This window comes from Plutella xylostella, chromosome 31, assembly GCF_932276165.1.
Source record: "Plutella xylostella chromosome 31, ilPluXylo3.1, whole genome shotgun sequence".
Classification (NCBI taxonomy): Eukaryota; Metazoa; Arthropoda; class Insecta; order Lepidoptera; family Plutellidae; genus Plutella; species Plutella xylostella.
This window is the reverse complement of record NC_064011.1, coordinates 4886593-4899516: the sequence shown is the minus strand read 5'-3', so window position 1 is coordinate 4899516 and position 12924 is coordinate 4886593. Positions and strand designations below refer to the sequence as shown.

At 35.2% G+C, this 12924-nt stretch overlaps 1 protein-coding gene across 3 annotated transcripts in view; it reads right to left on the bottom strand.

Moving 5' to 3' along the window:
* Window positions 1–12924, bottom strand: part of LOC105384440 (heterogeneous nuclear ribonucleoprotein L) — a 333915-nt gene that overhangs the window by 33924 nt on the left and 287067 nt on the right. For all 3 annotated transcript variants that reach the window (XM_048632216.1, XM_048632217.1, XM_048632218.1), the window contains exon 5: window positions 5738–5792. In XM_048632216.1, the coding sequence (XP_048488173.1) occupies window positions 5738–5792 (55 nt within the window). The remainder of the gene's footprint in view (window positions 1–5737; window positions 5793–12924) is intronic.

Here is a 12924-nt window from a genome sequence, read left to right as displayed (position 1 = left end):
TGTATATCGCGGTATTAAGTATGTAGTAGTTAGTGACTCTAACTTATAGGCCGAAAGTCCCGGGCTTGGTTCCCGGCTGGGGCTGGTATGTGTTTAAAGACAGATATTTGTACTCGGGTGTTGATATGTATCTATCTACGTATCTATATGTGTAGATACATATGTCAGCAGTCCGATACCCAGATTACAGGCTCTGTCTAGCTTGGGGTCGAATGGCCGTGTATGAGATGTCCTAACATATTAGTATTATCATTATTTTCTTTATCTGTGTGTGTTATATTGGCTACATATATTATCAATCCTTCTATCGATACTCGTGCATCCCTAGTCCCCACTTGCCGGCGAGGATATCGAGAGACTATCGGAGCGAGCGGCGCGGCCGACCACTCCGAGAGGCGATTAGCATCGTAGCCATTCGATTTGCGTGAACCCACCGAGAAGTGGAACGTCAACAGTGTGGTCTACAGGGTGTTGCATAAAGGAAAGCGTCCATCAGTCGACATCGCACGCAACGGACGCATCGTATTCAGTATTCTTTGTATAGAAAGAAAATTGACTCTAGTGCGTCCACTTCATCAGCATTGCCGACGCCGTTTATCCATATATTTATGACAATCCGTTTGGTGCAATACGTACGGTACCAATAAGTGGAGGTTTACCTTATAATGAGCCAACAGGGAGTGAATCAGCGTGCCACTACACAAGTTTTGAAAATTCCCCATAGACACCTTATTTGGTTAAATTACTTTTAACTATGGCAAAACAAAAGTAAAAAATCTGAAATTTCCAAAAGTATTAGAACAAACGCTGTTCAGAATGACCCTTACCATGAAGATAATGTTACTTGATGATGTTTATATTACGAGTATCAAGACTATCAAGAGACACCGCACTAGTCAAGTTCCACATGCGGTGTACTCGATTACGAATCGATGCCGGAACGGAGTCGGATCAATTCATTGGTCCGTTCATGGAATTACACTTTTATTCGCTCCAATGTGTCGAGGATTACACTGCGGATCGTGAATGAAGAACAAAATGGCGGCCACCTGCGATTGTTGAATTTATGACAAAAGATAAAGAAACAGTTATCTGACACACTGACAAAAACTACAGAAAATAATACAAAATAACAACAATAACACAAGGTTGCTGTCCAGAGCGTCAAAAAAACAGTAAGGCCACAGCGCTGGTTTTCAGCTGGCCCTTATAAGAAGAAAAGGACGAAACATGCTTTGTGCGAACGCGATCTTATATTGCCTCATTTGTCAAGTAATTTGATTCCTTTTTTTAAATACTGTTTGGACAGACACAAACTGACTTGATGGTGCTTACTAAATAACTAACTAACACGTAGGCTTCAAATTTATAATCAATTCAAATGTAAATCCACCAACTGCAAGTGTATTAATCATGAGACTCCCACTCAAGAAAAGTTGTTATGACGTTTAAAAAATGGCACCGAACAAAAAAACAGACAGGGAAAAAAAGAATAATCTACCTCCACCCTTGCCAACAGTAACTGGCAGGAATCGCAATGCAACCAGAACGAGTTAAGCGCAAAATGGATGATGCACTTTGCATAACTTTGCATTTTTCGAACATCCAGCGAATGACATAAATCGATTGTCGCAACGGCCAATTTACTCGGACCCCTCTCTTCTTCTTTTCCACCTTGATATTTTAAAAAGCAACAACTATCGCAGAGCTCAATAAACTTTGGTCGCCGATAGATTTCTTTTTTCAGTTATAGGTAATTCATTCGAAATTCGAATGCTACTGGCATAATAGAACAGTAGAAAAGCAAATGTAATTAGGCCGCTAACAAGTTACGATGCTGGCATACTGATTTGTTTCCGCAGAGTTTTTAATAAATTAAAAAGAAAATAAAAATGCGGAAACTTTGCCTATTGTGGGAAGTTTACCTTTAAAACTGGATGAGGCCTGCACAACAAGTAGTATAAACTGTCGGCTTATTAATGAAGACGTTTTCTTAATGAAACGGGACATATTTATATTTTTAATTTTTTTGATAGATTTAAATTTCAAGTAAAAATTAGGGTCATTGGTTTTTACTCTCATTATTCCATGAAAATAACAAAAGCCCTATTTGCTGAGAGCATATTTTCAAGATACTAGTAAAGTTGGCTCCCGACTCCCGAAACACAAAAGACAAGTTTCTAAACTATAAAACTAAGTACATTACGGCCGATAAACATATTTGAACTCATTTTCGTGCCAAAACTTTCAAGTTGCTACTCAGAATGGATGTCAGGATACGTAGAGAGAGGTTCTAAAGTAGGTTTCCAATATTTTATTAATTTGGCTCACAAAACAAGGTTTTACATGACCATATATATTATGTAAGTATTTTTATTTTATAAAATGGAAAAAATATAAATATTTCAATATATCTACAATAATTAGGTAGGTAGGTTACACAATTTCGGAAAGGCTCAGTATCAAACTAAAACAACACCATCAAATCAATAGGGCGATAATACAAACTATCAACATTCATTTAATTCAATAGGGTGTTAAAAACAAGAAAAACTTTTTCGCAAGACAATCCACTCTCGCAATGACATACCTGCTGCGTGACCTATTTTAAAGGTAAAGAATGGATGATCGCGATTTTGGCTCGAAACAGCGTAAAATCGTCACGGAACATTAAATTTGTGTCTTTATGTAAGAATAATGGCCTTCGGAAGGAAACGGGGTGGTATGGTCGCATGAATTTGGTAACACTTAGTTATGTATTGTTGGTGACATTTTGAATTATTATTTTGTGTTTATAAAATAAGTGTATAGAATTACCCATGGGATACATTAAAATAACTTTTATGTTCATATTCAACTGTTATAATTATAACTGAAGCATTTTTATTATATACATAGAACGATTGAACAACATAAATTCATCATTTATAACACTCTGGCTAAAAGTAGGTAAATACAGCAATACACCTTATGCAAGTAAGTTTTGTAGAGGTTTTAGGGACAAGGTGTGTGTTTATGTTCTTATGTTATGAATTTAAAGTATTCTAGAGTTTTTTTATTGCAAATATTAATTTTGGCGCCCGAACATGGGACTTACTATACACAATTGACGCCCAACGTGGAACAACGATTTTGACATTAATTATTGTTAAGCACCACTTCTATCTACCCTACAGCTTGAAAAATGAGAATTAAAAAAAAGACGCCTACTTCATAACTGGGTCAGCCTTGTGAAGGAACTGTGCGCAAATTAATAATGGAATTAGAACTCGTTTGTGAAACTGAACTGAAATAAATTACTTAAATGATGAAGTGCTGAAAATTGCTTAGTATGTAATATTGGATAAGAATAGTTAATCAAGGTTTCCTGAACTTCAGCTAGAGTACTTCTTTACATTAAGCTCATAATAATAATGTATATACTAGTCTAACTTTACACCGAAAAACATAGGTAGATATGTATATGAATTAAAACATCATTTTATCACGACCCCACTGCTGGGGCACGGGTCTCCTTCCAATGAAGGCCTAGTCCACCACGCTGGGCAAGTGCGGATTGGTGGACCCCAACTCAAGCAAGCTTGTGCTGAGAGAGTTGTCGGGTAAGTGGGCAACCCGATTGTTAGATATTTCCAAGCTGTCCGACTTGGCTTAACCCTAGTGATCTTAGCAATATCCAATATCTTCTAAAATACATCATTAAACCAACGTTACGGTTAATAACAACAACCCGTCACCATAATGTCAAGTAAACGGCGGCCATCTTGTCGGTATTCTAATTTCAAACGACGCTCGAAGGCTCCGCTCAATATGAAACGGATATTGCTTCACGCTAGCGTGTGACAGCGCATATTTTAAACTTGGATCTAATATTTAGAAAATGTTTCTCAACAAAATAATAGAAAAAATGTCCCCAGCATAGGTCGATTGTTCGTTGATGACGATGATATTCTTGAAATACTTACATAAACATATATATATCTAATGTTTGTCTTATGTATGACTGAAGTCTAATTTTCCGTAGATAGAAAGGTATGTATGTAGTTAAAAAGCTATATTGCAAGCAGAGTGTTGCAAAAACGTAAACGCACACGTAGGTTTCGACTTAGTTTACCCTTTTTGCAACAGCCTGTATACGAGTAGGTGTATCGTCGTGTCGGTGAAACATTATGTATAAGATGGAAAGACCTGGCGTTGAAAGCCACATAGATGAAAGTTAAATTAAATTACCTCTTTACAGGGTTTACGGTAATAACCAAGGAAATTCACTGTGAAATCGATGGAATTATTTTCCTATCATATTTTCGGTTATTGTCAATTTATTTATGCCCCCGCGCAGGAAGCTGCCTCAATGCAATGTGCCAATTTGTAATTTCCGTTGTAGATAGGTACAAGAGTATGGTTTCTGATAAAACATAAAAAATCTTATTATAAAACGAAGATTAAATATAGCTTTGGGATTAGTTCAGATATTTCATACATTACAAGTAATCTACAGCCGATTCTAAACCAGAACTATGTTTAGTCTACGTTTTGTAATAATGGTTTAAGGATAAAAGATTTCGGATTAATTTATAATTGAATACCATCATGATAAACCAGTTGGTGTAAATATGTATTGTACTGAAATTTCCATCAAGTATACGATGTGATAAATGCTAGCTTACTGTATTATTAGACCTAGCGATGGAATTTACTAATCATGCATTAAAAAAAAAATTATAGGTAAAGAACGACACGACCTAAAGGTCACCGCGGGGATATTTGTGATAAATTATTCTTTAGTTTTTCCTTGGGAATAGGGAATATGCCTGTGATTCAAATAAAGGTCAAATATTATTTATTATTTTAATAAACTTTGTTATTTCAGAATTATGCCTCCATCAAAATTTTTGATTATAATTCATTTATGAGCGAGTAAATAATTGTTGAAAAGTACAAAAAACTTCGCTAACTTGAAATCTTTGAAACGTTGTGACGATTATGTCAATCTCAGAATAATCTATGCCCATAGAACTGAGGGTCGGCGCGACTGGCGAGACTCATTATTCTGAGCCGAAAGTACTGACGTCACACCTCTTCAAACAAAGTTTTGGGCATTTATAGTGGACGTGTCGTTTATAAATTTTTAACTTCTTTAAAATACCTTAAATTACTTTTTTTGGCGTTAAATTTTTCTTTAACTATAATAAAGTGATGTAGGTATAACAATCGAATAAGAATGTAAAAAAAAATACATGCATATTCATGAGCCATGTCGTATCCTACAATTATTTATTTGCAAAGAAATAAGATAATTATTATTCGTAAAAACATTCAGAATATGAGGTCATAAAAGTAGCATATTTAATTAATATATTAATTCTACCAAATTAAATTAAATATTCAAATAATATATTATGCAATTTTATAAGCAGAGTTGAAATTAGAATAATAATATTATAACCCCATAATTTGCTTCCTATAATAAAAAACAGTATTTTGTTGGCGATCAAAGAGTAGATATTAAAAATAAATAATTTAATTTGGTACTTACGAGTCATACTATTCATAAAATATATGTAGTAAATATGGTAAAGAAATCTGGCACAGGTTCACAAAATAGTAAAAATACACAGCATATACTCGTGTATATAATTTTTCACGTCAATATCCCATTGTTGTGTAAAATCCTCTTCAACGATTTCAATAACATATTTGCTGAACCATTTTGAATGAAAATAATTAACAAACTCACGTGTGGTGTAGTCCCAGCTGTCTTGGTCATTTTTGAAAACATTCAGTCTCTCTGGCTGTAACAAGGAAAAAACATAATTATTACCTTAAAATGTATATTTTTATTCACTGAGTGAGACTCTACACCAAATGACCCCAATTTAAAAAATAATGATAATTAGCAATTTGATGAAAATATTTAGGTACGTTTTTAGATGGTAATATTCTAATGCAAATCTAAACTTTTTCATTGCTCGTGAGTGTATATATTGATTTATTCACGTTCACTGTAAGCTTGTTATAATCGTTCTGACTAAAACTTCAAGGGTCCGATAACGGTTGAATTTCGATAACAAAACTTGACAGTGATTAAATAAAAACACATGAATAATAAAACTTAAAATATAAATAATCTGTAATAATTATAAGTACACATTAGAACATATAATTTTATCTTTTAACAGTTAACATGTGTTTGGGTAAGCAACTTGAATTATAATACATCATAATATCTTAATTAAGAAAATCTTGTAAACCTGTTATGTACAGGTACTTATAAATAAATAAAAAAATATATAATTAGATACACATTTCGTAGTAAAGCCATATAACGGCTGTAACTTAAGTGGAATTACTGTAAGCAAGTTCACAATAAAAACAAAACCCGTTTTATTCGTCCAACTATAATAAAAAAATAGCCTAAGTTACGAGTACTAAAAGTTTTCCCAACAAAGCCCTCTTGAAATTTCAGTTTTATAACTCCACAAGTCCACAAAGGCTGAATGCAGAGGACATTGCAATAACGAAGTCTGATCTAGAATGTGCTTTAAAAGTTTTGGTTAAAGTATAGTTTTTATCCCCTTAAGTTAATATCAGTACTTAGATGGCAATGACAGTAGGATAGTAGTTTGGACTTTAATATATTTTACATACGAGCTATGAAAAAATTCTACTGAGAAATGTACCCAATTACTCCTAAACAGAAAATACTTAGATATTTAACACTAAATCTAGATTTAATGTATTTCTGCAAGTGGCCCTAAATGTTTAAAAAAGTTGGGGCTATTCGTTGTCGGCAATTTGTGAGTGGAAAATTTTCATTGCTCGCCAGTGACATACGTAGTTTTTATTATTATAGTTTTTATTTTAAGTCCGTTTAAACCGGATTAACCCTAAAATAAAACCTGTGCACGGACAAAGTTAAACATCCAACATTCAACTGTTAATTTTGTACCGTTAACTTTTTAAAGGCTTCGTGTAAAAACCCTCATTTACATCCTTCAGTGAAACAGAGTGCGGGCCGGCTGAAAACTTTTACAGGTACAGTAATTTTTAGCACAGTTTTTCCGACTGCTGGAATGGTGTAGGAAAATATTGTGAGAAAATCTTAATTTATGGAATTCCAACGTATTTCATTATTATTTAACATTTTTCACAATAACGTTGCATTAGTGATATAGAAGTTTGATACCTAATCATTATTTTTTAAGGAAGAAGAAGCATTTAAATAAGTAAATAAATCACGAATATCTCATTTTAAAAATACACCTTTGCTACGTCAATAAATAGTATCTCTCTCTCTCAGCCTTCTGTAGTCCACTGTTGGACATATGTCTCTCCTAACGATCGCAATAAATAGTATAATACTTAAATATTTTTCCATTCAACTCTCATCCTACACGATCCTATATTTATCACGATAAAATAAATATCGAAGCAAATATTTTCATTACTATTTTTACACAATAATATTATGTTTTCCTTGAAAATGGAAATAAGAGCTATCGAGTGGGTTTACCCGTGCTCGCGTCCCACACGAGTGTAATAAATACGTCTATTGTTTTATATTACGGGTATTCCCATTTATCTGCCGCCCACAGCACCACGGGGCATCCTTTCCTCGAGAACCTATTTTATAAGCCTGATAAAAAAAAAGTGTTTTAAGTTTCAATATTTGCCGGATTGGGAGGTAGCCGCATTGGATCGAGATGAGTGGAAAATTAAAGGGGAGGTCTTTGCCCAGCAGTGGGAAAATAAATAGACTATTTAAAAAAAAAAAAGTTTCAATAATTATTTCTCTCTGTGTCGGTGAGTGTATCTCCGAAAAAGGGATGGGATTGGATTGAAAGCCTTCTTTTTTAAATTGGGTCTTATGAGAATAATTATGTGACTCTGCTTTATACAAAAAAAAAGTTTTAAGTAGTAAACAACATATATCTAAAACGGATTTTTCAAAAACAGACAACGATAAAATCATTTTCTGCCTACCCATGGAATTTCCAATTCAAAAAAAGCTGTACACTAAAATTTTCACACACTTTTGTTCACAATATTTTCCGCCTACTTATTCTCCCATATTCACTGCATCAGACCCAAGTTTAACCCACAACGTGGCGGCGGCGGCTCATCGCATCGCCGACAACGGTCTGAGAGGCGCCAACTCACTGATTTATTGTGCAGATGAGCGCGAGTAGGAACGGGTTATGTAGTCCGGGAGTTTATATAAAACTAAATAGTTAAGGTTAAATTGTCGAAATGAAAAGATTTCTACTCAGATTGTATTTATAATCAGTTAGGTTATCGCCATTATTAGTAGGTATGTGAGCGAACATTCAAGTTCGTCCCGTTTTTACTTGAAATTAATCATCATGATTTATTTTCATTTTAGACGCAGGACGGCTATTTTGCCTAAGAATGTAATTGAACTATTTTTATCCCTCTTTTCAGGCAACCAAACCTATTTTCAGAACAATTTTAGGTCTTCGAAGAACAGAGATAATACCTAATATGTTCGATGATAGTTAAATGTTGGGTTATCTCATTATATCAAACTTCAGCCTTCCAGTCCACAGTTGCAATGCACAGATAAACACAACACCGCCCGCGGAGGCCGCAAGACTACATCCTGCCTCGTGTCTCAATGCGAGAATGTTGAAAATCGAGAAGCATTCTCGTTCTCGCGTCATGTCAGGCGCTAGTGGCGTGGCGCCGCGGGCGGCGAGTTTTGGCACTAAAAGCTCTTTTGTTGGTGGAGAATTTAAAAGTTGCAAGTTTGTTGGAAAGAGGTTAAAGGCTCAATAAGCTGTGGCTTTTAAAATTATTTAATTTGTTCAAGTGGTTAGGTGGAATAACATACAATTATATCCTATGCCTGATTAAGGGTCAATATAAAGATAGAAGCAAATTTATGTGGTAATAGTAACTTTTCTTTAGACTAGTCTAGCTTAGCGCGCGAGCTTCGCAACGCCTTTAAAGTGGTTTCCCATGGGAATTCCGAGATAAAAAAATCAAATGATTTTATTCATCGTATAATATAAAATTTTCTGATGAACGAATTTTTTTACAAACTATTCTCTATGCTTATAGCACTCAGAATTGCTTCTAAGATTCTCCACACACTACTACAACAACTAACCAGCGATATTAAATATTTTTACTACACCGCCGTGTTTTCATAAGTAACGTTTAATATTAACTGGAGTACAGTTGTAAACACAAGTGCTAATAAAATGAGCATCTTCCCAGTTGGCGATCTCTTAGCTGAAGGAAGCTCTTACAGTGCACTGCTTGATGAGTACAGTGGCTGCCAGGGGATGTGGAGAGCTTTTATATGTTTTTATACAAGGTGTTGCAAAAAGGGTATAATAAGCCGCAACACCATGTACACTTACAAAAATATAGTAGTTAATACAATTTATTTTAATTTTAATTTTAAAGTTTTTATTTTTGTTTCAGAATTTTACGTAGGTACTTACGTCACTTACGTGTATTTACATAAGTATTCATAAAAAATAGTACGGTTCTATATTATTCATAATTTTACGCGTAAACAGCAAGCTTTCTCTAAAACTGCTACTGGAGATTGAGAGGAGAGAAGAGACATATAGTTAGTTATTTTTATCCTAGAATTTCTAATCATAAGTAGATCAAAAATTAATTCAGACGTTAGTTAATCGACATAACAATATTATTTAATAAAATGTGTATGCCCCTTTTATACACGGTTTATTGATAAAATGATTTTAAACAAACGTTTAAAGTGTCCCTAACAATCTGTCTTCCACTGCACAAGTCAGCGCCGCCTCGAGACGGCAAGAGCGACGTGTTCCGACGAACACAAGCACTCCACTCCTTCAACGCAGTCACGAGTAGACAGAGTAGACATAGAGTAGACATAGAGAAGACTTAGACTCCTTAGACTATAGAGGGTCTAACCATAACCACTTAGACACACGCTAAACGGTTTCAAGAGGCTGTGAAAAGCCTTACCAATTTGACAAATTCATATCTTACCACGGTACAGTTAAACGTGGTATTTTTTTATTGATATTGGTACGTTATTTTATATTTCGCTAACAATAAAACACTTTAATCACGTTATCACAAACACAAAAATAAAAATATATAATATACGTTTTTTATATATATTTTAAATATGTCGTTTAAAGTTTAAAATAAACTTTATTTTTTACTATGCTGACGCCCCAACGCCAATCAACCAATCAGCGACCCGACGCATGTAAACACGGCACGCGTCGACCAATCCCGTAGCTTCATCCTTCACCCTGCCTTGACCCCTAGATTAACAATATACGAACATGATGGTGTGTCACATACAAAAACAAAGCAAAAAACTGTACGCATTTTGTTTACTGTCAAACCGTTTAAAGTTCAACCTAATAACAACTATAGTACCAATGAATCAAGTCACAAATCTTCTTAATGAACTAATTCGAAATAAGAGCTCAGTGGTAGAGTTGGGGTGTTGATTGTCGAGACGTTTCTTTTAGATAAATAGATAGAATATTCTTTATTTGTACACACACAGGAAATAAACTTACATAACTTAAATACTAACACACATGTACAAAAATGGCGGCCTTATCGCTTAAAGCGATTTTTTCAAGACAATCTTAGGGTGGAAGGATATTTATGATCAAAGAGGGGTCAAGTGTACTAAAGAATTCTAAAGGAATATTTTGCACTGGCGCTCCATCTAGTCCGTATTAAATATCTTAGTTTGACCCTCACCCGGAGTCCCTTTCATTAGTATTCAAGCGAGACAGCGGGTCAGGCCGTATATAGTGAATCTAAGCTTTTCTTAAACTTGTTATTGGTTACGTAGTCATAAGGAGGGTAGCCCTTTTTAACCACCCGACAGAAAAGTGGGGTGTTATAAGTTTAACGTTCTGTGTATCTGTCTGTGGTAGCGTAGCCAAAACGGCTGAATTGATTTTCGTTTTGTTTTTTGGGTCATAGGTAATGTTACCCTGAGTGTTCTTGGCAATATTTTATCTAAAAAGTCAAATATTTTTATTAAAAAAAAACACACACTCACGTCTTGTACTAACGTTCTCCCTTGCGAAGTAGGCAGAGGTGCATTGCTGCACCCACTTTTCGCCAGAGTGTTATGTTAGTCCCAATGTAATAGGGGGCGGGCCTATTGCCATTTTACGGGCACATCCAAGACCCGAACACAAATATCTGTGTTTAAACAAATATCTGCCTCAGCCGGGAATCGAACCCGGGACCTTCGGCTCAGTAGTCAGGGTCACTAACCACTACGCCATTCGGTCGTCTTTTTATTCATCGTATAAATATAAAATTTTCTGATGAACGTCAATTTTTACAAACAAAAATCCCCATTTACCCACTCTTTAACTAAAACTTCGCTCATCGAAGGATTTACCACGGTTTTTTCTACTGACACACGTCAGTATTCATGTCACATCAAGACCCTTACTAAACCCTCAGTCGTAAAGGGAAGACCCATCAAATAAACGGTTTTATAGGTTTTTAAATCGCGTCTGTGAATGACAGTTTGCCATCTTAAATAGGGCGTTAAGATTGGGGATAAGGAACCGATGGCGTAAATGAGTTATCGCAAGTTAATAAGAAAGTTATACCGGTAATAATATGCATAGTCATGAATAAGTTAACCTAACTAACGTTAAAAACCCCCAACATTCAATACTGCCGATTTTCATAAAATATTGCACTCACGGCCAATGAAAAGGTTCCACTGAGAAAAACACCAAATTACTCCTAAACGAAAAAGGCTAGCTTAATGACGACTTCTGCAACATTGAGGTACATTTAATAGAGCATCAGGATATTAACAACTAAAAAAGGTAACTTTTTCATTGCCCGTGAGTGTACTACGAATACCCGGGGTGTCATTACCTATGACCCTAAAAACACAAAGGTTTCGCCGTTTTGGGAGCTATGCTACCACAGACACCTGCACATATCCACAGACACTTTAAACTTGTAACACGCCTCTATTTTATCGGGGTTTAAGAAGCACAATAAAAGATTAATTTATCACTATCCATTGCAACATCTACTTCCACAACAATAAATAGCGACCAACTACTAGATAGCAAACGTCCAAAAACTGTCACTAAGTCCAACAAGCGAAGAGGCCAATCCTACAGACTACGCCACTTCGGCCAAAAACTCCAATATCTTTCCACTAGAAACTTCTTTAGTAGGTTCTTGAATCTCGACCCGGTAGGTTCGGTTGGTTGCTCTATTTCTTGTGTGTATAGGGTTCTACCTTTTTTGGCATAAGATTTTTTTGCCTAATCTCGTATTGCATAGTAACGTTTGGTCAAAGTCTCGTTACGCCGAAAATCGTATGGCATAAATCTCGTTTAGTAAAAAGTTATTTCGCATAACATTGTTTAGCCTAATAATGGTATGGCCAAATCTTGAATAGCCTAATAATGCTATGGCATAGGTTTATACAAAGTAATAATATTCGTTTGGCTTTAACTTTGACGGAGCGTCTCCCTACATAGCGCAAACTGGTGCCTTGTATTGTTTCCGCTGTTTGGAAAACGCTCCGCTCCGCTTCGCTGCGCTCCGCTTTGGTTTTGATGAACATGTGCACCTAACACGCTCCTCCTCGCTTTGCTCGTCGTCGCACCTATTTTTAGGTTTCGATCTCATGGGGTTTGTAATAATTATATTGGTCGTTAACTTTCGATTTTTTGATCATACAATATCGTGATTTTCGGGATATAGGAGAAAAATACCACAATTTGTACATTTACTACATACTTAATATATTATTTATTAAGATAACATTAGGAGAAACAAGATTATACATAGGTTATAGACGAACATAAATTTGAGCAAACGAAACTTAGGTGTTTAAAGATTGTGCCTAAAGAGTTTTAGACGAAACGAGCCTTATACCACATA